Raw genomic sequence first — 26,511 nt, 5'->3', positions numbered from 1 at the left:
TAGCTGTTTATTGAACGCTCGGAAGAACAGTGAAAACATAAACACAATGAGCACACTCATGCAGGAGCTGCTGACAGCCACAGCTCACACCCGGACAGTCACGCAGGCTCGCTGGCATTGCACTTCACCCCAACGGGCCCCGCCTCTTAAAGCCACATATCTAACACACAGGCAATACAATGCAGACTGTACTTGCTATTCATTTCATGCTTTTTTAATGTTCAAATACATTTAGGATGTGTTTAAAAAATATGTTTTAATAAGCTTTGTGTTAAAAGTGTGTGGGAGCGGTAAAAGTATTTTTCAAAAAATGTAATGGTCGAACGATGGACAGAGGTTCAATGTAGATTGATTGAAAGCATGAAAACAAAAAAGTGATGCATGATAAGGGTCAAGACAATGGAGGAAATCCTTCCACTCTGTTTGTATGAGATGGTAATCCATTTGTGTGTGTGTGTGTGTGTGTGTGAAAGAGAATGCATTTGTTGTTTTAATGCGCTGGCCTTTACTAAATGCCACGTTAATCTCCCATCAGGTCAGACACAATGAGTCTACCTGTACTGTTACTCAACAGCCGGCAACAGAAGGTTGAAGGGAGGATGGGGACGGAGTTTAGGACAGTATGATAGACAGCGGTGGGGCAAGAGTTGTTGATGGGACGCAGGAAGAACTCGGGGCGGGGAGCAAGAAAATAGATGCCAGCGAATGAGGGAATTGTACTACTTGGGGGAGGTGAAATGTACTGTAAAGTCCATTCAAGTACAGTAAGTCGTACCCCAGCATGTTGGCAGCTCTTTAAAAAGTCTTAAAATTGATTGTCCTTACAAATAATTGCCACAGATGCAATCAACAAATACTACAGTATATCTTCTTTGGAAAGAATTTGACAGATTTATCAGTCTGCTTGATGAAATGTATTAAAAAAAAAAAAAAAACGAACTTTTTTTATTCTATTGGCCATAATTAGTGATTGTGAGGTCTTAAATTGAATTGGCCTTAAAAGGCCTTAAATATGGCTTCCTTACAACAACTCTGTTTCCATTGAAAGAAAACTTAAGAATCCGTTGGGATAAAGCGCCCCCCCCCCCCCCCCCCATTATCCAACAGATGGTGCTGTTTCTTCCACCAGGATGTATTTTAGATTTAATTACAAAATAGGTATATTTTCGTACACACGTTCCATAATACTTATGGTGTTGTTTTTGGGGAATAATTCTCTTATTGAAATTATTGTTATTGAAAAAGAGTCCAAAGAATTCTGTTGCTTTATCTCGCATTTCCTGCTAGATTGTAAAAAATGTCTTTCACTCATCATATCAAATGGAAATTTGAAATGTTTACAGTAACAGATAATACTGGAGATGAGCAAATATGCATTTAGTTGGTTTTTCATTTAAAAAAATGCTAGGAACGGTATCGGTGCTGATACTGTACATGTGTTCCGTACTCATACTCGTAAAAAAACCACCGCTACTACACACCAATACAACTTCAGCAGCCTGGTGTATACATTCCGGATAGGAGCCATGTTAGCCGTGTGGAGATACTTCCATGTAAACACAGGTGACAACACTTTTAGCCGACTGCAAATTATGCTCTGCACAGGTGGCGACAACCACACTCTACTTTCTTCTTCGTCTCTTATTTCTTCTTCTCTTATCTACTGTAGGTACAACGTTTACATAGTGCCCCCTAGTGTTCGTACTAAGACAGATAACTGAACTACCTTGTGTTACAGGCTACATTTAAGTGAAATACGTAACAAGAGTGTTCGAAAAACATGTTCAAATGTCAGTAATGAAAATGTGATTACTCAAAGAAAGTGTTATTTCATCCATCCATTTTCTGAGCCGCTTATCCTCACAAGGGTCGCGGGAGAGCTGGAGCCCATCCCAACCATAATCGGGCAGGAGGCGGCCAATCGCAGGGCACACATAAACAAGCAACCATTCGCACTCACATTCACACCTACGGGCAATTTAGAGTCTTCAATTAACCTACCGTGCATGTTTTTGGAATGTGGGAGAAAACCGGAGTGCCCGGAGAAAACCCACGCAGGCACGGGGAGAACATTATTTCAATCAAACATATTCCATGTTTAATAAAAGTGTTTTTTTTTTAAGAATTTGGTTAAAAAGGCAGTTGCATGACTATCAGTACCTCTAAGTACTTGTACTCATACTCTGTCTGAAACAAAGTTGTATTGATGCATCCCTAAAGAAGGCCATTGATAATGATAAGATATATAGACAAGATAATATAGCATTGAGCTATGGTTTCTTTTCCCTGCAATGTCACCTCTTGTTCGAGTATGACATGCATTCTGAATGACACTGGTTGCACAAGTATAATCTGATAACTCACGCACAATGTGTATGGAAGTGCTACAGCTATACCAAGTAATGCTTATGACAAGCCTACAGTATTTCGATGGCGCTCTTGATTTTTTTATTTATTTTTTTTTTTGTGGTCGAAGCGTCTGAACTGAATTTTGGCCCCAAGACACGGACATTCCATGAACATTATAGGTTTAAAACGCTCAAAGGCAATTCAAATATTCAGATGGCGAAACCTTAGAGTAGAGGCCTCGGAAAACAGGGCGCAGCTCATTCCTGGAACGCTGCATCAAACGGCGACCAGTGCGACTTTTATAAGAAAGCGGCTTTAATGAAAAGTGGAGTGAAAAAAAATAGAAAAGAAAAGCAAAGAGCAAAGCAGCTGCCGTCTCAGCGACGACTAATTGAGGTTACCACCATAATACAGGAGTGGCTAGCAGTCTGCTCCATGTCACTTTAATCAGCTCGGGCTGCTCACAGACCCACACACACACACACACTGATACACGATGACTTGCTTGTGTGTACAGATGATACAAACAAGCATTGCACGAACACCAGTTCATAAATAATCAACAAATCAGGTCCGGGAAAACGACATCGGCACCTAAATAGGTTTAACAGTATAAGTGGTGCTATTCCAAATTTATATTTTTTGAGGATGTTTGAGATGTAGTCAATTACTTGTAATTACATCTGGGTTGCGCGTAATTTGTTTATGATTTTTGAGGTGCTTTTTTTTTTTTTCTCCCCCTCCCTCATCCAATTAAGTCTATTTGTGTGTTTGTCTATTTCCTACTGTGTGCGTGTTTACTAACTTGTCTAAAAACCTGCTTTTAATTGACTTACACAGCCAACACAGTTACCCGAGGTCTAAATATACACACACGCACACACGCGAAGGATTTACATTGTGCCAGCCCGGTTGGAAATTCACTTGTGCTCTACTGCCATCTGGTGGCGTTTTGATTTTTAAACTCGAGAGCGGCTTCAAAAACAGAAATTAGCAAGACTTCTGCAATACTTGTGGCATTAATTCAGCATTTTTTCCCCCCTAAAATTGGTGAATTAAAATGATTGCAAGAAGTATAGTGAACATTTTTATTTCTATTTTTTTTATTGACTCATCTATTAAAGAAAACTGATTGATTTATTGTAAATAAGAACATTGTTAAAATGAACAATTTTACTCGTTTTAAAAATATATTAATAAATATTTTGTTGATGATGCCACATTAATTGATTACAAATATCAAAATTAGAATGAATTATCATTGTATTAGCAAAATAAACTATTTCCTTAACTAATTGATTTATAATTAAATGATTAAAAATGACAAATTTTAAAATGAGAAATATTTTATTGCTAAAGTAAAATATTTTACTGCTCCATTAAACGTTTTTTATTTTTACTTAAATCAATCGTAATGAATTATAATTAATTTAATCATTTTATTATTACAATAAACTCTTTTACCATAACATTTAATATAACATCAATATCATTTTTTAATTAATTAATTTTAAGTGAATTATAAGTCAAATATAAACATGATAATTCACTTTGTTCTTTATTTTAAAAAACAATTGTACATCGGTTTCAATTGTCACAGATTTTTAAAATAAAAAAAATAATAAAAAATATATATATATATGTATATGTATATATATATATATGTATATGTATATGTATGTGTGTATATATATGTGTGTATGTATATATATATATGTATGTATGTATGTATATATATATGTATGTATGTGTATATATATATATATATATATATATATATATATATATAGAAAACCTCATCTAAAAATGACCATACCCATCTGTTTGTTTTAAAAAATAAATGTGGCCCTTGAGCACAAATGTCTGCCCACCCCTGTTCTAAAAGGAATTATGGGTGGACAAAAAGTAAAATAAAGGCTTTTAAGGCAATTGGATTGGAAAGAAGAGCGCATCAATTCTGATTGATAAAGAGGGCAAAAGTCGAAGAGATGAGCGAGGTCTTTGGGGCCATCGCGGTGCCTGGATGCTGATCGTTATTAAATTACATGGCAGCTAATAGAAAGCATGTATACATCTGGTTTGGCTCTCAGCAAATCAACAAAATCTTCAACTAGTTTGATGTAGAACATTATTTAAAAAAAAAGTAAAAAAGAAAAAGCAGGAAGTCATCTGTCATTGTTGATGTAACGCATGAATGTCTCCATAATCCAAGTAACACCTTGAACCAATTATCAGAGCTTTATATACGAGGATAAATTGGGGAAAATGGGTCTAAACGTGTGTTTGCATTGCGGTTAACGCGGGTCGAGATGGTGATGTGTACATGGGTGTGTCGGAGTGTTGGAGAGGAAGAAAAAAAAAAAGAATAACATAGTCCGTGTCGGGACTATTCTTGCCCAACTTTGTAGTGTGGTTGACTTTTCCAACACTGACACAAGCATGTACTTTATGCGTGCTTTCACGCCAGGAACCCTTTAGAGTCCGCCAGTTTGTTTGGTTGGGTGCAAACGCAGTCATCCAACACAGATGTGGACACAAGCACCTAAAGAGGTTCCTGACTGACATCTTTGAGCCTGGCACACCGGGGACTGGTCACCAGCCAATCTCAGGACACATGCAGTGCTTTGAGTTTTGCAACTAGTGAACAATTCTTCAAAAAAATGCCACTCCCAGGAGAAGTTTACTATCAAACTAAACTTAAAACAAAGAGAATTCCACCTTGTGCACTTAAAACAGCCACAAAGCTTAGCCTTTCAGTCTGCTAACTTAATGGTTAAAATAGCCATAGTTATATATTCTTTATCCTCTGCGAAAAACGACTAATATTAGTGCTGTAGTGATGAGCTGTGAGGAGTAGAGACGCCGCACTGAACATTATGTCCGTATGTCTTTGGCCAAGGCGGGCATACCAGAAAGAGCAGCACAATGGCCATTCAATTGAAGCAGTGTGATAAAATTCTTTTTAATTGTCATTACTTTGATTTTATAAAGTACAATAAAATAGTACTTTTTTTTTCTCAAAATGCACATTAGGAAAATTTAGGTTTTTTTTTTTGTTGGAAAGGCTGGAACGGATTAATGGCATTTCCATTCTTTTCCATGGAAAAACGTGATTTGTAATACAAGTGTTTTGCGTTACGACCGTGGTCACATAATGAATTAAATTGGTATTTCAAGGCTGTAGAGCCTCACTTCATTAATTCCCACCCCCATCCCGAGTCTCTGACCTAATCTGCGCCCCTCACTGATGTGCATGAGTGTGATTCCCAAACATGAAAGCGCGCAGTCATGATAAATAGTCACAGAGAACGCTGTCCAGTTTCAACAAAATAGCAGAGCTAATAATGCTAAACTGGCATTAGCAGTGTAACCAATGTGACGTTAGCCACAGCTGCTATGCTGCTAGCATAGCATTGTAGACTTATTTAGAGGGAGACTGTCACTATAGCGCTACATTGATCAGTTTGTAGTTTTATTCTTTGGAATGTACAATTGATTAAAAATCAATTGATTAAAAATCAAGTGATAAACATTGCCCGGCGAGGAGAAATGTTGCTAATTCCGCCTCGCTTCTGAGTACTCTCGGCTGCCTGATATCCCTTCTTCGCTCTGCTTCTGTTTGATGGTCTTCGCAAGTCTTCTTTTCAGGAATTGAGCGATGCGGACAAGTGCAACTGCGTAATGTCATATAAAAAATATTTACAATGTGGTATCAAAAAGTTGATTTATTTACTTTAATCTTGAGGAATATTTTACCTCAGGTCATGGTGAAGAGCTAGGACTTACTCCTTTTTGGACGAGGCACACTCATTGGTAACGCCTTGTGCTTTTCATGATTAAAAGCATTTAGAAACAAAGACCAAAAGACAGCAAAGTACTAAATTCGAACTACCAGTCCAAGGTGTTGCATTTGTTTAGTTTTTTTTCAATTCTTGTTTTGTTCCATCAATCATTTTACCATTTTTGCATTGTTTGCCTCTGTGATGCTAATTGAATCCTTTATCCTAGCATTTTGCATTGTCATTTACATTTGTAATACTTTTTATTGATCCATTTATTTTCTGCGATTCTGCACATAGACAAACACAATCAATGGCTTTAAACATCATTTTAATCTGAACGCTCTATAAACCTCTGTCAATCAAAGCTAACGTGAGGCTACCGAGCTACTTAGCTAACACAGCAAGAGTGCTATCGTCTTTATTTGAAGTTGCGTGGAGGCTGCAGCAGAACCCCGGCTTTTCTTGCTACTTCGTCCGCCTGTTTTGTTTTTCATTTTTTTAAGGTTTTTCAGGGTAAAACTGAGGCCCCAGTGGACTTTCTACCCACCCCTCATTTTCTTTCAACACCCCCCCCCCCGCCCTCTTGTCTTCCTCTCAGCTGTGCCAAACCACTGTCTCTCTGGCTGGCTGTCACCCCTCCAGCTAAAACCACTTAGCACAGTAAACCTCAACTCTAACACAGACGGAGTGTAAAAGGTCATCAACTTTATTCAATACAGTGCCTGTACGTCATTCAAAATCGTTCGGGTCCTTATTCAGATAGACAATGTAATATTCCTGCGATTGGCTGGCAACCGGTTTAGGGTTTACCCCGCCTCCTGCCCGTTGATACCTGGGATAGGCTCCAGCACTCCCGCGACCCTTGTGAGGATAAGCGGCTCAGAAAATGGATGGATGGACAATGTAATATTGCTTTGGTGCCATCTGGTGGCATCTTGATGCCAAGCAACTGTGTTGAACTGAGGGACGAACTTCATTTAGCGAGCCTGTAGCCTTGTCTAGTAGGAAAAAAGTGTTTTGCCACTATCTTGTGGTATTGCTAAGCAAATACAAACCTTTTGGGGTGGGGTTTGATTACTATTCGCGGAGAATAGGGACAGAGCCCTACCTAGGTTCACCATACTTTATATGCTGGCCTTATTTTTTTTCTATCAGTCATTGTTTTTTTGCCTTTCACTTATTGGTTTATTCGCAAACAAAGAGTAAACTTGGACTAAGAGTTGAATGTTTAACGTATTTTTTATGTCTGTCAATTTCCTCCTCTCTGGTGTAGAATTCAGCAGTAATTCATCATAATCACAACCCCATACTGAACACTCCCAACCCCCACACTCTTTTTTTTTTTTTTTCTTCTGTGTGTGTAACAGTGTGGAGTCTGTCAACGACGGGCTTTTCCACACCGTGGAGCTGTTGATTCAGAACCATTCGCTCAGCCTGGTGGTGGACAATGGCGCCCCCAAGAGCCTGGGCAAGCTGGCGCGCCAACCTTCTGTAGACCACAACACGCAGCTTTACATAGGAGGTACACACGCACACATTTGCATAAAGCCACATCTGCATGGGTTTTTGCGGTTGTGCTGAGACGTCTGCCTTTCGTGCACTGAGCCACAAACGCAGCCACTGAGGATGTGGTGAGGACAAGCTCATGTCCTCAAAAAAAAAACAACTCCTGGGTTATTCTTCACTCAGTCTGTCTCGCTCCGCTGTGTCTTCCCTCGTCCAGGCGTGCCCTACCAGGTGGTGGCCTCGGGGTTGCGGCCCAGCCCAGAACGCTCGCCTCAGGCCTTCAATGGTTGCATCCACGATGTCCAGATCAACGGGGAAGCGCAGGACCTGAGTTACCGAGCCACAGGAGGGCGACCGGTAGAGGGCAAGGTATTACTATAAAGTGGTTTATTGTTATTCGCTCGCTTTATCAATCAGATTTTTTAAGATGTTTAATCATTTCAATGTAATACAGTACCACATTTCACCATTTTTATATTCATTGTTCCCACAGAGCAGAGAGAATACAGTGGATATAAAAATTCTACACTCACTGCTTCAAATGACAGGTTTTTGTGCTATAAAAAAATAAAAATGTGCAGAGACGTAAAAGTTTTGTGCTCGCACCGACTGGTATTTCGAACTGTTCATAATTCCTTCAACCTCGACGAAGGCCTCCGTTCCATCTGAAAATAATCCCAACGTGTCATGCTGCCACCGCTATGCTTCACAGTAGGTATGGTGTACTTTTGGTGATCAGTGTTGTGTTTGCACCAAACATACATGTTTGGAATTATGGCCAAAAATCCCAACCTCGGTTTCATCGGTACGATAACACATTTGTCCACATGCGTTTGGAACATTTTGTTATGGTCAGTGAAAGGTGCTTTGGGGCTGGTTTTCTTCAGCTACGGCCTTAGGCCAGGTGGAGGAAAATATGAACACTTTTTAAAATAACAGTCAGTGTGAGCATAAAACCTTCAAACCTCGACTAGAAAGCAAACAAATCTCAGGAAAAGGCTACTAGAACCTCTAAACATTATTTGGGGTTAATCAGAGGCACTTTAAATGGTGGCAGGTGTGTGCCGGCACACAGACAAATACAAGTTTTACGTGGGTGTGCACACTTGTGCAACCACATTTGCACTGTTTATTTTTACTTGCCCTCTCAAAAAGAATGAGTTGTACCGGTTACAGCTCACAATGGTGAAAAAGGTTTATTCTCTTTTTATATCACACATATCCAGCGTTTGTACAGGGGTGTGTCGACTTATAATATCCACTGCATATACTTTTGAGTATTGTTGTATGCGTCGTCTGTATGTCTTGCTGCTTCCTCTGTGTTTAAGTATCAGTTGTTTGAAGGTTGTTAATTACCGTAACGTCTATGCTAATTTCCCTTAGCCTGTCTATGGGATTTTATATTTGTTACCATTAAGCTAGTGCACTTGTATCAGATGAAATATGGTATGGTTTAACCTTATTTGGTGCTTAATCCATGTGGGGGTTGGCGGTGGGGTAAAAGTATACAAAATTAAATATGATCTCTGTATTGTTGAAATAGATGCTTATAATTTAAAATTGACTTCCCGTGAAATGAGGTCCTGTTTGGTTGAATCCAAAGCTATTATTTTCTTATGAATGGCAACAGGTGGACGCAGGTTAATTGTAACTCCTGACATCTTGTGGAAGAGCAATTAATTGCTGCTGCTACCGTACGTCTCTGGCTTGAATAGATGAACAATGACACATTATTTGTAGTAAATAAACAATCATGTTCAGTCCAATTAAGTGAAATTGGATCATTTCCCAGAGCACACATGATGGTCTCACTGGTGTTAATACACACTGACAGTATATCTTCTTCCTGCAATGCACAGGGTGATGGTGTTCTAGTGGGCTGTCACTCATGCAGCGTGTGCGCTCAGGGAACATGCAGAGAGGGCGGCGAGATGGGCGTCACCTGCCAGTGCCCGCACGGGCGCAGCGGGACCTTGTGCGAACGGGTCACGCCGCCAAACCCCTGCCAAGCCAGCAGGTGGGTGTACAAAACATGCAGTCCGTCCATTTTCTGTATTCCAGCTGACAAAGTGTACACACCCTGGACTGTCCACCAGCAATTTACGTATTAAGTTACTGCGATGTGATACAATTCATTTTCTATAGTGCTTATCTTGATTAGGGTAAACTCCACACAGGAAGGCCCTGAGATTCAAACCCAGAACCTCTTGACTGTGAGGCGGACATGCTAACCACTAGTCGGTTATGCTGCTTTAAAAACTCTACAATGAATTATCAATACCTTGGGGCAGGGTGACCATGTTTCATTTCCATATTCCCTTGAGGTTAGATTCAAACCCAGAACTTCTCCATTGTGAGGCAGATGTGCTTACCACCAATCCCCCTCCCCTCAACACCCCCTCCCGGGCTTCCTAGTGTTGCAGATGAAATCGATTTTGAGTTTGACTTTGAATGATGTGCTGCTCTTGACGACGACAGCATGGACTTTGAAATTTGTCAACCACACATTTTGGTGTAGTATCCCCTTGCTATATTGCGGTTCACCTATTGTGGATTCAATGCATTGCAGATTTTCATTTTTCATATTCATATCACACATAATTCATCATATGGAAGGATTTTGAGAGTATGCTGTAATTTGTTGTGGTAACATCAACATTTCTTAGTCTAAAACATCAAAACTGTAAAAAAAAAAAAAAAAAAAAAAAGAGAACGAGAAAAGGGAAAAAAATTCATTAGAACACACATTACAAGGAATAAAATGTAAATAGTGTACAATACTAGTGTGCCTTACTGTACGTTTAGAAGTTTAAAAGGTGTTTAATAAAGGTTTGAGTATGGTAAAGGTTAATAGGAGTGTCGGGAAGAATAATAAGAGTCTGGGGAGGTTCATACAGCTTTAAAATATGTATAAATAATCCCCAAAAATATGTGGTCACTACTTTGTAGATGTCACCTATTGCGGGGGTGGTCCGTAACCTAACCCTCGCAATAAACGAGGGATTACTGTATTAGGTGCAGCCTCTTTTCTTGTTTTATACATTTTGCATTAAATGCCTCATCACCACTTTTTTTTTTTTTTTACATTTACAGTATTCTTATAATAAAGGGTAAGTGGGGAAAAATCAGGCAGAGGAGTTTAATTAGTTGTCACCAACTGTGTGGGCACAGTCTTCAACTCATTCACTGCCAGCCTTCCCAGTTAACATTGATATTTGACTTCTAAAGCCGTCAATGGCAGTGAATGTGTTAATTATACTCAGCTAACCATCTTTTCTCTCTTTCTTCCTCCACAGATGTGTTCATGGTTTATGTGTGCCCAAGGGGACGGCGTACAACTGCAAGTGCAGCGAGGGTTACCAGGGACAGTTCTGCGAGCGCCAGCAGGAGCCCGCGCCCTGCAGGGGGCAGCGGTGCGGGCACGGCGAGTGCAGAGTGTCCGAGGGCGGGGAGCCCGTCTGCAACTGTCTGCCTGGCTACGCCGGGGCCACCTGTGACACCGGTAAGCCTCAGCGCATCCAAAGGGTGATGGACAGTGGCCATTTTGCATGAGATGTAGTTCCCTACCATATCCAGCAGATGGCACTGTGGTAAATAACACTACTGTGTCATTTGCCAAATTGCCAAATTCCCCTATTTGCATTTTTTGTGCTCTTTCTGAAATACCCTAGGATCTAAATGTCTAAATAGAAAAGTCGTACAGTCATTGGTCCCAACATGTATGTTGAAGCAATACAGCTCGACTGATAGACAAGCTTTGTATGTCGCGGAAGAGTTAGGATTAGGCTCATGTTGTTGATAATTTCCAAGCTTTCAAATTGTTCTGGTTTTCACTTTACAGACTCAAAAAGACTGTATGAATGGATTTGGACCCATGATCCACCATGTCTGTCCTCCGTTTCAGAGTTGACGTGTGAAGGCGAGATGGTGCGAGAGCAGCTGAAGCGCCACCAAGCCATGCGCACGTGCACGTCCACCAGCAAGATCCCGCGCATGGACTGCCTCCGATCGTGTCAGGCGCCGGCACCCGCCGGCGTCTGCTGCGGCGTCACCAAGACCCGCAGGAGGAAGGCGGTGTTCCGCTGCACCGACGGCACCTCCTACTCCGAGGAGATGGAGACGGCCCTGGAGTGCGGCTGCGCTAGGTGCCCGTTGTAATGGTGCCCCTCCTCCCGCCGCGTCTTGTGAATTTGGCACCGCCATCAACACATTCTGCGTTTTGTTTACACATATCCCGTTCGACGGCCGCCAGTTTGCTGCAGGAGAAACCACAAAGGGGACACGCGTGTGTGTGTGCGTGTGTGTGTGAGTGTGTGTGTGTGTGAGTGTGTAACTGTGTGTGCGTGCAGAGAGAAATATATTGTAAGATACAAGTGAGGAGGAGAAAAAAAAGCATAGAACTTATTTTTATTATGAATTTTCTTCTTCTAAAAGATGATAAAGGACTGATGAGTTGTTTGTTTAAATATGTTGATTATACAACGTGCTACATAGGATGATTTTATTTTGTACCTTGTAAGAATGAAAAGCTACACCACCGGATAGATTAACATTCCTTAAAAAAAAGTATAAGAAATTATATGTATGTATAAATCAATATAGAAATTATACCCTAATCCAATTAATTGTATATTAAGTGTATTTGCATGATCTTATCGTGTGGGAGGCTTTGGACACTTTGAAAGTTCACTCACTCCTTTTTGGCCTAAAAGGGGAACCGTACGTGCCTAGCGAGGGGGGGGGGAAAAAAAAAAAAAAAAAAAGCATAGACATCAGCCTTTGAGGCTATTTTCCACACAGACGTATTTTTTTAACATTTTCTAGCAAAGTTTTTCTATAAATCTAGTGTTTGTACACCCAACTATAACAGGGGTGGACAACATACAGTCACGGAATTATAAAACTGAATAAAAAAAACAACCCAAAACCCTGTTGTAAATTATCATTTACAATATTAACAAGTTATTAGTGCACTGACTACGATTGGAAAGTGCACTGACTACGATTTGTGCGTCTCAGAGCAAGTCACTAATGTTCAACCTAAAGCTATTCCGATTTTTTGTTTGTTTTGCACAAAACTCCAAACATTGAAGTGTATAACTATGCGTGAGCGATTCAATATTTGGAAATAAATTCATGGAATAGGTTATTTACACCTCAATGTAAATATGTTGTTTTAGGATGTTTCAGTAGATGCAAAAGCTGCAGGTTAGCCAACTGTAGTCAACTTGGATTCTTACATTAGGTCTAAAAGCATCCCAAATTAAGGGATCACATCGAAAGAGTGTCGCGTAATGCAGATGGCCCCACACACGACCGTAATCTCCACTCGCAATTGCCGGTTTCCGAGACTCCAATAGTAGTACCAACACTGACCTGTGAGAGGCAGCATGGTGCCACAGGGCATCCAGACTGCCGGAAAATACAAAGATGAAGAAATAGAAGTAGCTCGGCTTGTAAATAGATTGCAGTCGCCTTCTAGTCATGTCACAATCACGGCCGAACAGGGAAAAAGGATTTGCTATCGGAAATGTTGAACTTGTTGAACGTTTGCAATTGTTGGCAGATCGGGGAGGAAAAAATCCCTCTTAACGTATCCCACACCACAGGATAATCTTTGAGAGACATCCCAAAATCGCTCAAATTCTGATTTCCGATTGTCTGTATGCGTGTACCCTGCTTAAGTGTGGCCTTAAAAAAAACTTGAGTTGGAGGTAATTTAATTGATTTTTCGGTCTCACGACTATCTTTGTTTCATCGGGCATTGCCCAAAAAATTAGTAGAGGGCTTGGAAGTGTGCTTAAACTGCAAAAACTGCTTTAAAAAAATAATAAATGAGCAAAAGAGTAATGAAATTAGGACTATTCAATTACTTAATTTAAGCAAAAGTTACTGGCTCTAGAACAGTTAAATTTAAATTGGCAATATTTCTTCAAACATCCAAGTAAACAGATGCATCAAAATTAGCGTATTTATTCTACCAACACGTAGAATTACAGTATTATTTCTTATTTTAAGGTAAACGTACTCATAACTAGTAATACATGTTCAATAAGAATATTTTATGACAATTTTTCCTGTGATGTTCTTACTCAAACTGACTGGTAAATGTATATCTTGGCATACCAAAAAACTAGCATATTTTTGCCTTGATTTGTGAGATTTATCTTAGAGTTTGGTTTTTGCAGTATAGGTGCACCAGCTGAAAATGTTTTTTTTCCCCCCAGCTCTCGCTTCTGTTGTGTGTTTACTTTTGAGTAAGTAAATGCAACCAAACTGCAGTAAACAATGTTGAATATTTCTGCTCGACAAACAGAACAGGAGTGTTCGCACCAGTGATAGCGTTAACGTCATTAAAGCTTTGCAGCCTGGTCCACAAAGCATATTACAGACCACATAAAAAAAAAAAACTTTTTTTTAAAGCAGGTGATCTGGGGTCACCATGGCAACGACAAGGCTCGTCATCTCCTGAGCCAATGCACCAAATGTTCATGTTTTTATGCTATGCTAGTCTAAGCTCAGTTGTCACATACGACTGCTTTAAACTGCAGCCGTCGTCCCAAAGTTTGCTAAGTGCGCCTTTGAATATAAAAAGAAAAAAAGAAAAAAATTGTTGGTGTGTTCAGAATACTAATTGCTGCTGCGACCCAGTGTTGGAAGGAGGCAACAACGGGGTTGCGAAAGGATAAAGTGTAGTGCCTTTATTTTCAAAGATGTCATGAAAAAAAAGTTTTTGTTGTCCCAAAGCAATTCATTAAGTAAACTCTGAAAGAAAAAAAGTCATTGTCATGCAGCAACAGCCACACAGTGCAGAAAAGGAAACTGCAGCCGCAACAAAAACAAGTCGCTTCCTGTTCTTCGCGTGTGACGCATTCAGTGACTCCTCATGTAACCGCTCATAGAGGGCTATTAAAAGTAAAGGAAGGGACTATAAAGTAAACACTACGAGGGTTGCAAAGGGATGGCAAATTTTTTGTACATTTCCCTGGGAAGTTAAGCAGGGGAATTTTGGAAAAGGTGTCGTATTCACGCATAAATACAAACTTTGTTTTTGATATGAAAAAAATCTTATTGGAACAATCAATTCTTTCATTGAAGACTGGTTTGATATAAGTCATGAAACAAAAAGAATTGTGTTGTGTGCTTAAAACAACCACACAACTCTGCCTTCGGAATCTCCTGTAGCGTCATGTTAACGCACAATGCAAAACGCCAGAGACGGGCTAACGAAACTTGCATCGATGTAGCGCTAGTTGAAACGCCGTGGGCAACGGATATTTATCCTCTGCAGAAAACGACTATTATTACTGGAGCTTACCGAGGCATTTGTGTGAAATTCTTTGTATGTGTGCATTATACTGCCACCTGGTAGCCATAGCACACACAAACACCAGCACAATGTGGAGATGCCACAGATTAATGGTAATTCTGTTCATTTCAAAGGGTGAAGATGATTTGAGATGCACGTGTTTTCAGAAACGAGCGTGGTCACAGAGCGAATTAGTTTCCTATTAAGAGCCAACTTTCAATTTTGTAAATTTCTTGTTTATTCATTTTGAATCCCATAAATTCCGCTTGCTCCCCATGGAAAGGTTCCAACTTTGAAAATTCCCAGAATTTTACAACCCTAAAGACTACTGTACTCTACTTTATTGTACTCTGTTTACAACACATGCAAAAGCGTCGACCCGCTTTGAACTTGCAGTATTATCCGCAGTTTAGCATTTCATTTTTTTTTCTGCATCACGCAAATGCCTCATGCCTTTGCGCGACAATTCAAGCTTTTCATTTTCTTTCCCGCACCTATCCCCCACTCCGCCTCGAAGGTTTAACTCGTCAATGTGAAGACGGAAGACAAAATCATTTCAATCCAAACACTTCAATGTTCTCCAGGTTGAAAACACAAAAGTGATTGATGATGCAGATACTTATGTTGAATGTTCAAAATTAAACTACCATTAAAACAACATGGACTTTCTGTCTGATTTCCTTGATGAATGCATCACCACCTTTTTGTGTTAGTTTTCTTACTGTTAGTCCTAAACTTTGTTTAGTCATTGATAAAACAGTTTGTAGTTGCCTCTATTAATACCACAAACAAAGACCCCAAAACATGTTTTATATCATTTCACTCATCTTACGTTACCCTTAAAAATCAAAATAATTTGATTTTGGAAAATAAGCACCGTAAAGCTTATGCGGCAAAGACTCTCCATACTTTCCACTAACAACCCAGGCTAAACTTAGCTCCTCCCTGACATACAAAGATTGAAGTTCCTCAATTGAGATGCATCACTTCAACATACTTCCTTGACAACAAATACTACTTCGCTATTAGCTTTGCTGCCATCTTTTGGCCTTTCAGGGCATTGCAGAAAGAGCACAGAAAACGCAAAGCGGTGACTTCACGAATATGTGGAGGATGACTGTTAATAAAAATTCCCCAAAATTGGTGGGAGTATGAAATTTAGATATTGTATTTTTGGGCTCCGAAACACAATATAACACACAAGAATGACAAGACGCACTGCAAGTCTGTAGAACTGTTTTAAAATGCACAGGAAGTCTGCCATATTTCTTTGTAGCAGCCATGTCAGGGTCTGGAGATTTCCTCCGATTGCCACCAAATTTAAACGACATATACTAGACAGATGAACACGTCAAAATTCTTGTTTTTGTAATAACGTGGTCTGAGGCTTGGCGGTGGATTTTGTTGACTCGCCCAAAAAACCCACAAAATTCGAATTGTGATCAAACCCTGTTTTGTATGATGAACGTCTCGTCCTGCACGTGAACCGTCAGGCAATGAAATCGTTTCTTGTTTCGATCAGTGAATGTGGGAGGAGCATGGTAGCGGATTTGTACCTTCACAGTAGAGCCTCAAAATATTGTAATTGACAGTACATTATGGTTCAGTCCGCTTTAGATGCACGTTAATCTAAACCTGACTGACTTCAAATGGGATCTTCGAATTAGGAATGTAGATGTTGGGTTTTAGTCCTTTAAATTTCCCTTTCCCAAGATCAATTGTGAAGAAATGAAATTGGACTTACAAAGCAAGTCCAACCCACTTAATAAAACTTAAAAGGAAACCTCCAGAGATTGGCTTAGACTTTTTCATTCAAACCGACCTGAAAATTTTGACGACTTTGCACAAGAACGACGTGACAGGAAATGTTGGTTCAAAGGCAGGCGACGACACGTTGGTGTACTCTTCACGACCTCTTCTCTTGACTCGTTGAGTGAATATCTGCCAAACAAATGATCCAGAGGATTCTTTTCTGGATGACGCTGACACTTCTTCAAGGGCGTAAGCTCTGTTCTAACTCAACTGAACCTTTTTTGGGGGGAAGTTCCTATCATTGAATCGTTGCACTTTTGGCAAATGTAGCTACGGCGTTTAAATGTATGTAAAAGATGTCGAACTAAAGTGTCAGCATTCACACTACTGCTGCTATGTCAACTCTCTAACATTTCTGAAATATTACAATATTCCGAAATATACTTTTTACAAGTAGCATGGTCGATGAAGAAATTATGCGACAATTTTACATCACTACTATAGTATAGCCTGGGTTGTAAGGGGAAATGAGGGAGAGTCTTTGCTGCATGTAACAGTACATGTGCACTTCTGGTGCATTTTACAAAATCAAGTAATCTGTAAGCCATTTATTTGTATGGTTATATATTATACTATATTGTTTTAATGATATATCCAGGCAATTAGATTTTTAGGGGGTGCGTCAATGTCTGTTATTTACCAATTGTGACTGAGCTCGGACCTTATTTACTGTAGTGTTACAAGACATGGACACTCCACAGTCTCCACATTTCTGCTGCAAATCAGAACACGCTATACTAAGGCAGTAGTACAGTCATAATTACAGTAAATCATTTCTGCTTTAATTTGCATTATTTTTCAGTCGGGATTAAATATTCTTCAGCCTATGCAAACCCAACTTTATCGATAGGAAACATTTTGACTCCAAATAGAATCTATGAAGAATCTACATGTGACATTTCCCTTTGATTTCTCTACAAAATCATGATTTTTAGATTTCTTCTAAAAAAATTAAAAAAAGATTACCCAGGTCATTTTTTTAACGTTTTTGGAAAACAGGAAAATACCCAACAAATTCAACACACAAGAGTTACGCAATTGTGCACTCATTTCTTTCTAACTGTAAATAAGCATTTGTGATTCCACAGGTGCCAAAATGTCGAACTACACTCTTAAGCAGTGGCCGGCCGAGTTGGGCCCGCTGCGTCGAGGTGACCAGGTCCACCTCTTGTGCTCGGTGCTGTTTGACCCGAACGACGACACGTGTACGGGGCAGCGCAGCGTGCGCTGGCTGCGAGTCGGATCGCGTTCGGGTATCGTCCAAGTCCGTGGGAAGTCAAATGAAGAATGCGAGAGTCCCAAACGTTGCCTCTACAAGCTCTCCATCAATGTCAGCGAGTCGGATAGCGGCGCCTACTTCTGCGCTCTGGAGGCTTGTGGGAACCTCATATTTGGAAATGGAACAAAACTGGACTTTCATGGTAACTACTTTATACCGAGATGTGCGATTGTTGGACAGTAAAGTTGTAAATTCAAAACAATTGTAAGAAGAATAAGGTTCTGGTTCAAATCATGAGCAAAAACCTTGTAATATTAAGTGTAAAAAGTTGCCAAAAAAAAGGAATTAAATCATAAAAAATAATGTGAAAAAAGAAAAACAAAATGCAGTGACGTAGAACCAAAGTGCTAAAGTTGCGAGAATTAGTCCAAGTCAAACAAAAACAACATCATTTGAGTAAGTACCTGTGCACGGTAACATTACTTGGGATCTGCCAAGTTTAGTTCTCATCAAAATGATCAGACATGTTTATTTCACGACACGTCGTCCGTCACGGGTTTGTCTCCTTTACTTTCTTTAGAAAACGAGATGTCGCCAGCCGACGGTTCACACAGCGACACTCTTGTGATTTTGTCTGCCATCTTGGCCTTAAGTCTGCTGGTCATCGTCTTTCTGCTACACGTCATCGTCAAAACCAACGCAGGTACAGTAAATGCAAGATTGTGTTTCCCAACATTATCAAGCAAAGGCACATTTTGGAGGAAAATCTCACGGCACGCTACCAAACAAAAATGTCACAAAGTATATGCAGTGGTACCCTGACGTGACCAAAGTTTGTAACTCAATTTACTTGTGTATTAAGTCTATTTTGAAATAAATTCAAATGCCATTAATCTGTTCCGGCGCCCCAAAAAGTTTTTTTGTTTTACATTTAAAAAAAAAAAAAAAAAAAAAAAAAGTGCTGTATTCCGTTAAGTAATATAAGGTATAATACCTGCACGTATTTGTGTGTTGGATGTGTACCTTTAAGGGGCGTGGCCTAATGAGTGACGTGAGGAGTTGGCATCAGCTTGGCTGCGTGTGAATGTCTGAACGTGAGTGGTGGTCTACTGCAGCTCCATACGAGGGTTCTCATTTTGTATTTTCCATTTTGTTTGACCTTTTTTTCCCGCTCAACGAAAGGCTACAAAAAAAGCACATTGGCGACTGTGGCTCATTAGCGTACCTTAGTGCTTCATTTTCTTTCTTTTTTTTTCTTTCACTCGATGCTTCCTGCTATTTATTACCCACACTGCCTTGCACTCCAACATACGGCGGTAGCCGGGACAACACAATAATCACACCGCAAAAAAACTCTTCAGTTGGGAACCTCGTAAATTAAGGTCGTACTTTATCCTGTACTTTCTCAGTGTGGTTGTTCAGTCGCTATACGATGCTGGCATAGCTAGATTAACAAATAGACATTTTTGTAGTTAATGGCAAAAAAATTGGGAACCAATAAGGGGAATTGGATAATTTCCCACACTAGTTGGGAATCGTTGGGTAATGTAAGCCACTGATGCCACGTCCCCTTTTTCACACCACATTCTAATTAATTCTGACTTTTTTTCTCCTACAGCCTCTGTTTCAACGGAAAGCAAGAAGTCGGGTGACTTTCAAGGACATCCAACATTAAATGTTTGTGCTCTTTGATTAGATTGCATTGGCCTTATTGTTTCGAGTCATTAATTTGTTGGGTTTTTTTCCCCCGCAGAGAAACGAAGACTCCTGTCTTAACTCTGCTGTGATCTTCACCATGGTAGAAAACAAAACGGTGGACGCGATAGAGAGACGGCGCGTTCGCTAACGACTCGGGCCGGCCGCTCCGACGCACTGAAAGCTAGCTCACTAGCAGGCTAAATGCTAGTTAGCTACAGTATTGTCATTTGTTATTTTTCAGCAATTTGAGTCAAAGAAGAATAACTGTTCTATTTTCATTACTTAGAGTACAAAGTTTGCAGGTGGAATGCCTCCATGGGGGGGGAATGTAACATGAATAAAAGAATATCTGAAAATCGCAATGTTAATGAAGAAAATATTCTTTCATCACCGCATTAGAAAACCACAACACAGGAAACCTTGACATTTACTCAGTTTGTCATCACATCACAAAAAAAAGTTTTTGTTTTAAAAAAATATTTATTAAACCTCAGATATATATACTTTTATATTTATTAAGCCTTAATATATATTAAGCCTTGTGTGTGTGTGTGTGTGTGTGTATATATATATATATATATATATATATATATACACACACACAGAGAGAGAGATATAAACAAAAATTGCATGACAAAATGTTTACCCCAAAAATGTTTTATTAATTTCAATAAGTGATCTTAATTATTATTTTTATTTAACATTGATATTTCTGTTTTTTGTCTTTAATTGATATAAAATATTTATTAGACATCCTCTAAAAGTCTTTATATAGTGTAAATCCCAATATTAATTTTTTTTCAGAAGACAAAGGGAATGACCTTTTAACAGTTTTTGACCCCTTATTTACTTATGCAACGTACAGTGGAATCCGGCTGACGAGCACGACACGACAAAAACTTCATGCGTTCACATTGTGTTAGTGAGCTGCGGTGGGCTTTTGACCGCCAACCCAGAATCGTGTTCAAGGTGACTACTGACATGAAATGTGAGGGCAAGCTAAAGCTGGGAAGAAACCAGCAAAGACATCAAAAATGGTCTTTTGGTCTCATTTGCTACGTAGAAAATACATCTGAGCACTTTGTCACCAAGCCAATGAATTAATTCCACAAGTGAGAACAAAACTACGTTGTTCGTATTTGACAATGCAGTTAGACCACACTGACATTTTCGTACATGGAGCCAGTCAGGAAATGCAAGTTGCATCATCAAGGGTCATACGCACACTACACATACATCATACTTCTCCACCCCCATCACTTCCTCACTGTTACTTTAAATGTGCACTTGTCATTTTATCTATTACTGCAAACTTCACAGTAAACAGTACTTATTTTGTTGGAACCCTATTTAGGTGGGTTTTCAAAATAGACCACAAACCGTGCAAATGTATATTTTTTTTAAAAACACTTGTAATGAAGGTGCGACTGGAATATAAAAAAAATTTGAAGGAGATTTTTACAGTCTACAGAAACATTTTGTCTACCAATTAAACAAACAAAGATGCAACCAAACTGAGAGCCTTCATCATGGATCAAGATAATGCACTCATTAAACACCAAAGGGGAACAAAGTGCAAGGTTTTAGCCTGGTCAAGATGACATCTCCTGAATTAAACCCTATCGAGTATTCATTTGTAGCATGGTCTCCCTTGGTGTCCTGAGAAGACCGCTAATGCTAAAAGAAGATGCATAACGTGGAGCCTGAACATAGCAACTAAATATTCAGTCTTATTCCCTATTTTAAGTCGGTTCCAACACGTTTGCTCAAGGGAAGGAAGTCAAAGTTTTGAGAATGGCCAAGACCATCCGCTGACTTAAACACTATAGAGGATGTATATTACCTACGAAGGAGGAGCTTGAAGGATGTGTGGGTCATAGGCTCAATGTAATTGTTGCAAGCAAACGATTTGCAACTAAAGGTTTTATCACAAACTATTTTACGTCTGTCAGTTCCAATACTTTTGCTCACGTAAAAATGTGGTGGCTTGTTACAAAATAATGCTATTATTATATAGCAGTTCCAGATATATATATTTTTTTTTTTTTGAAAGAAATTGACCCTGTTTCAAGTCAAGTGTGTGTTTTTGCGCCAAAAATTTTCAGAGTATGACTAAAATAAATAAATCTGAAGCACAAAGACAGAAAAATTTGGAAAACATACTGTTGTTCGACAGTAATCATATGTAATAATGACTCACATTTATTGCAAAATGTATCAGCAATGCTACACAACCAGCATAGAAATACGGATGGTATTTGCTGCCTAAATTTACTACTTTGTTCCTTCAGTGTTGTGAGCAAACTGTATTAACGAAGATTTTTTTAATCAGGCATAAAAAGTAAAAATGGGATCGTAGAATTTCAATGCTGATTTGAATCCAATGTACTCAAAAACTACAAAACTATGTAATCTGTGTAACAATGTAACCAAACTGTAATATGGCAATACAAGAAATAAAACTCAAGTCAAGTTCATTTGTACAGCCCTGAATCACAAAAAACCAATTTCAGCGGGCTTCAGAGGCCCACAGTTAAGTGATGAGCATGTGCATGAATTTCATTTCGCATAGAAATTCTGCATAGTGAACAGAATAGTTGTTTTGTATGTTACACGTACAGTATAGAATTCATTCAGAGACTGTGAGAACATAAAGCCAACACACTGGAAAGTTTTGGAGGCCGTATTTCCACTGGTTTGTGCCGACACAGGAAACGGCCAATCAGATGCGTGTGAAATAGTCCCCTCCCCTTTGGTGTGGTTCGATTCAAGTCAATAAAACGTATGATGCTGTCTTGATGGACTGCTGCTCACTTGCTGAAACAGCGACAAAATGCGGAAGGCGCTTCATCTGCTGCTCCTGCTCATCCCAAATGGAGGCGAGTCCATGATCAGGGAAAATGGAGTCATGTTCATGTTGTCCATCACTTTTGTTGACATCTCTTCTTTGTTCTTCATTCTGCTCAGGATGCACAGCTGGTCCCACCTTTACGACAAAGACCGTTGCAGTTGGACAAAATGTCTCTATGGATTGTCCCCGGGACGAATCCAGATTTCAGGCTCATCTTTTTTGGATCCGACTTGTTTCTGTAAGCTTTCCTGAACGTTTAGCTCAGACGACAGCCTTCGATATGACGGAACCTCATCTTGGGCCATCAAACAGTGGACGTCGCATCACAGCCAAAAAAGAGCCAGGAATGTTTGTTCTGCAAATTGATCAAGTGCAGAAAAGTGACATGGGCGTCTACTACTGTTTCAATTCGACAACATGGGGTTATAACGTAACATTTGTTCAGGGAATATTTCTGCAGGTCAAAGGTAAATATGACGATATTTCATTTGGCTTTGAGAGAACAATGAAAGACAGAAATTTGCCATACATTAGTAATATTTCAATATACAGTACACGGTATTTTAATATTTATGTTCACTGATAATTAATTAGTTTACTTGTCCAATATGTTCCCAAACTTTTTATTGAGCCGAGGCACATATTTTACATTTGAAAAAAAAAACCTCATGGCACATCACCCAACAATAATGTCACAAAAATTAAAAATGTATATACGTACCGGATTTACTCGCACATAAAATCGATTTTCTCAGTTGAAATGCCATTCACTCAATTTCCCAGCGCTCTGAAAGACTTAAAAGTGAATTTCCGTTTCAGATTTCCTAGAAACAGAACCGTCTGTCTCTCTGGACTTGCGGTCTGATGCGGGCCCACCGGGATCACCTGTGACCTTACGGTGCTCGGTCGTCTCCCACCCGGGGAATAAAATGTGTACTGATGGACACGTTTACTGGTTCAGAGCTGGAACAGATGCCGCGCATCCCAGCTTCGTTTCCACTCATAAACAATGCGGAGAGATCAAAGGTGGCTCGATGCGGAAATGCGATCACGTTTTCTCAAAGAACGTCACCTCCTCCGATGCCGGAACTTACTTCTGTGCTGTGGACACGTGTGGGGAGAGTTTCATGAGATCCGCAAAAAAAGTCATCATTGAAGGTACATATTTCATCTTCAATATTCCAAACTGTGTTTCAAAAAGTGCAAACCCCTTGAATGACAGTAAATGTTTTTTTTTTTTTTTTTTTTTTTTTTTTATCATCACGCTCCAGTGTCCAGCACGAGTGATTTACCAAAGTCCGTTATTTTCATCTTGGGTGCTGCTTCGGCCTTAATCTTCATCCTGTCAGCCTTCCTCATATTCAAGATCAAGACAAAAAGATGTTTTTGCTGCAAAGGTAAGAAAAAGCGCACATCATTAATCAGAATTAGTTCTTTATGCAAGGGTTCTCAAAATCTCTTCACAGGTCAAACATTTTTCCAGGGACCTCCTTATAATTCGAGTGCCGGTTCAAGATAATTACCATCATCATCATCATCATACCATGTATCCATCTGAGCCACAAGCATTAACCATTTGAAACATAAGAATTTATTTTTTTTCGGGGAAAAGAAAAAAATCAATCTTTACGAGAGCAAAATCGAATTTTGTAGGGAATACGTAAAGTTGCAAGAAAAAGTTGTAATACTGCATTATAATTTCAAAGCCAAAGTTGATCGAGGGAAAAATGTTAGTGTTTAAGAAAATCGAGCAATTTCAAAACAATTTACTTTATTACTATAAAGGCTTTTATTCTCTAAAAACAATAGAAAAAAATCGAAACGCGAAATTTATGCCAAGAAATTTGACTTTATTCCTGTTATAATAAGCCTTTTGTTCTTTAAAAAAAAAAAGATTAATATTCATGCAGACATGTCAATTTCTTTTCTGCTGATACATCATAACACTGGGTTACAAAAAAACATTATTTTTATTTTTTTTTGGTAAGTTGTCTATGTGGCGGCACGGTGGACGACTGGTTAGAGCGTCAGCCTCACAGTTCTGAGGACCCGGGTTCAATCCCCGGCCCCGCCTGTGTGTAGTCTGCATGTTCTCCCCGTGCCTGCGTGGGTTTTCTCCGGGCACTCCGGTTTCCTCCCACATCCCAAAAACATGCATTAATTGGAGACTCTAATTTGCCCGTAGGTGTGAATGTGAGTGCGAATGGTTGTTTGTTTGTATGTGCCCTGCGATTGGCTGGCAACCAGTGCAGGGTGTACCCCGCCTCCTGCCCGATGATAGGCTCCAGCAGGCCCTCGACCCTTGTGAGGAGAAGCGGCTCAGAAAATAGATGGATGGATGGAAGTTGTCTATGTTTTTTCAACATTGTCAAGATTGTCCTAGATCAGTTAATAAATATTACACAATACATTTGTTGTTGACTAGTGCAATCATATCAGTGCTTCAAGTGGACCCAAACATCAGGAAGAGCCCACTAATTGGTTTTGTTTGTCTTATGTTCCCATGTGTTTATATATAGATATATCTATATATATATTTTAGATGTTAGCATAGAATTTATTCCAGTCATTTTGTGAGCCCCCAAGCTGTGGCCCGTGGAGCCCACTTTGAGAAGCACTGCTTGACGCCTTTTCTTTGTCCAATCTTCAGCCCGTCCGCAAAGCCGTGACGAAACGTCCGGTGGTGTGCAGCAGGTCAGGACAAAAGTTCTGCGCATGTTTGCTACCTTCTCACCTTCTTCTGGTGACACACGTGACTTTGTTTTCTCAGGGAAGAGACGAGGACCCTTTGGCTTATTGCGCGCCGACCGTCGTCGCCAGGAAAAGTGGCAAAGTGACGCAGACAAATGCGGAATTTAGCACGTATACCGACGTCTGTCTCCTTGAATCCTAACGAGGTGAAATTAATACGATGCTCATAACCTTCAGGGTCCCGGCCTTTTGTGTACAGACCTTTGATTTCAAAGTAGGCCCTTACAGTGCAATGAACCATATTTTGTATCTCGCTGAACTGAACTAAGACTGTACAAGCATGTGATATCGCTCAGTCAATCGGAGACGAAAGAACTTTTGACTTGGACCCAATGTAAAGAAAACTAAATTATACGGGTCGTCAGATTGTAAATATGATAGTAACGATGAATAGTTTTTTTAAAAGTGAACAAGTTTAAAAAGTACCACAATCATGTTAAAATAATTCAATGATTTATGATGGTGGCGATCATTTTTTCTTCATGAAACATCATGTGAATATGTTGCATAGAGGTTGTAGCCGCAAATGGAACGCAGTGAAAGCTTCAACATGGGCTTGGACTTGACATGAAAACGACTCCAAACATACATTACGGCTTTTATTTTGTGTCTTTGCAACATGTATTTTGTGATGTTAATTATCACCGCAAACAATAAAGAAGTCAAGAAATAGATGTGTTGTGTTGTTTTGATTTCAACAATGGAAGAAGAAATCCACTACGACTCGTCGGTCACTAATGAAGTCATTGAAAATCAAATACATCTGTGAAATGAAAAGCGCGAACTAAAACTTACCTCAAAACGAGAAAGGCACTCACAGACCTCCACACTTCAAAGCTACTTGTCTCTGTTTGAAATTACGAGGGGTTCTCACTCGACCCGTCTGGGGACTATTTTTCCCCAAAATAAATAAATAAATAAATCAATAAAAAGGGACCAACAAGCAATCTCACCACTTTTCTGTGGTTGTTGTGGAGACGTCTGGAGATTCTGACTGCAAATGACTGCCGCTTGCCCAAAGCCACTACTGGCTGATTCAACCCTATTCCCACCCATAAAGATTCAACCGTATTTTAACTTGTGGAGGCAGCACTTCACTGCCAGACTGATGACTTTCCCCCTCAAGTGGGGAAAGAACAACAACATGATTTATGTGATTTTGCAGTCAGACCACACTGTGACATTTATGTAGCTACAACCAGTCAGGAAATGCGTGTTGCAATCATACAGAAAC

The 26,511-nt window shown here is 39.6% G+C and overlaps 3 protein-coding genes across 8 annotated transcripts in view; all 3 read left to right on the top strand.

Annotated features, from left to right (window-relative positions):
* Positions 1-12,082, top strand: part of slit3 (slit homolog 3 (Drosophila)) — a 235,356-nt gene extending 223,274 nt beyond the window's left edge. For all 3 annotated transcript variants that reach the window (XM_061787697.1, XM_061787696.1, XM_061787695.1), the window contains 5 exons: positions 7,499-7,653; positions 7,855-8,006; positions 9,497-9,654; positions 10,934-11,139; positions 11,542-12,082. In XM_061787697.1, coding sequence (XP_061643681.1) covers positions 7,499-7,653; positions 7,855-8,006; positions 9,497-9,654; positions 10,934-11,139; positions 11,542-11,795 — 925 coding nt within the window. In that variant the 3' untranslated portion in view covers positions 11,796-12,082. The remainder of the gene's footprint in view (positions 1-7,498; positions 7,654-7,854; positions 8,007-9,496; positions 9,655-10,933; positions 11,140-11,541) is intronic.
* A 4,458-nt stretch (positions 12,083-16,540) lies between these two features.
* LOC133484653 (uncharacterized) lies at positions 16,541-20,037 on the top strand. Of its 3 annotated transcripts, XR_009790456.1 has the most exons (6): positions 16,541-16,947; positions 17,847-18,179; positions 18,558-18,680; positions 19,008-19,071; positions 19,596-19,654; positions 19,731-19,807. XR_009790456.1 is itself a non-coding variant. In XM_061787566.1 (5 exons), exons 2-5 carry the CDS (start codon positions 17,855-17,857, stop codon positions 19,821-19,823), a joined length of 600 nt encoding a protein of 199 aa, XP_061643550.1. In that variant the 5' UTR covers positions 16,549-17,043; positions 17,847-17,854; the 3' UTR covers positions 19,824-20,037. The 3 variants fall into 3 exon arrangements, 2 of the variants coding, with proteins under 2 accessions (XP_061643550.1, XP_061643549.1); XM_061787566.1 differs by lacking the exon at positions 19,008-19,071 and having other exon boundaries at positions 16,549-17,043; positions 19,731-20,037; XM_061787565.1 differs by lacking the exon at positions 19,008-19,071 and having other exon boundaries at positions 16,550-16,947; positions 19,731-20,037.
* A 2,381-nt stretch (positions 20,038-22,418) lies between these two features.
* LOC133485095 (uncharacterized) lies at positions 22,419-25,951 on the top strand. Of its 2 annotated transcripts, none has more exons than XR_009790598.1 (6): positions 22,419-22,554; positions 22,643-22,993; positions 23,346-23,684; positions 23,798-23,923; positions 23,993-25,220; positions 25,297-25,401. XR_009790598.1 is itself a non-coding variant. In XM_061788445.1 (6 exons), exons 1-6 carry the CDS (start codon positions 22,509-22,511, stop codon positions 25,417-25,419), a joined length of 1,029 nt encoding a protein of 342 aa, XP_061644429.1. In that variant the 5' UTR covers positions 22,419-22,508; the 3' UTR covers positions 25,420-25,951. The 2 variants fall into 2 exon arrangements, 1 of the variants encoding a protein (XP_061644429.1); XM_061788445.1 differs by having other exon boundaries at positions 25,177-25,220; positions 25,297-25,951.
* The last annotated feature ends 560 nt before the right edge of the window (positions 25,952-26,511 follow it).

The sequence above is a fragment of the Phyllopteryx taeniolatus genome, chromosome 10 (genome assembly GCF_024500385.1).
Source record: "Phyllopteryx taeniolatus isolate TA_2022b chromosome 10, UOR_Ptae_1.2, whole genome shotgun sequence".
NCBI classification, from domain to species: domain Eukaryota; kingdom Metazoa; phylum Chordata; class Actinopteri; order Syngnathiformes; family Syngnathidae; genus Phyllopteryx; species Phyllopteryx taeniolatus.
Note: the sequence above shows the minus strand (reverse complement) of the source record. Positions and strands in the feature narration are given on the sequence as shown.

Bases quoted from the DNA above. Each gene is read 5' to 3' on its own strand.
- LOC133484653 (XM_061787565.1), top strand. From the start codon at position 16,899: ATGATCCAGAGGATTCTTTTCTGGATGACGCTGACACTTCTTCAAGGG. The intron at 18,681-19,595 runs GTACAGTAAATG...TTTCTCCTACAG, and splicing joins CATCGTCAAAACCAACGCAG to CCTCTGTTTCAACGGAAAGC. The intron at 19,655-19,730 runs GTTTGTGCTCTT...TTTCCCCCGCAG, and splicing joins AAGGACATCCAACATTAAAT to AGAAACGAAGACTCCTGTCT.
- LOC133485095 (XM_061788445.1), top strand. From the start codon at position 22,509: ATGCGGAAGGCGCTTCATCTGCTGCTCCTGCTCATCCCAAATGGAG. The intron at 22,994-23,345 runs GTAAATATGACG...TTTCCGTTTCAG, and splicing joins AATATTTCTGCAGGTCAAAG to ATTTCCTAGAAACAGAACCG. The intron at 23,924-25,176 runs GTAAGAAAAAGC...TCCAATCTTCAG, and splicing joins AAGATGTTTTTGCTGCAAAG to CCCGTCCGCAAAGCCGTGAC.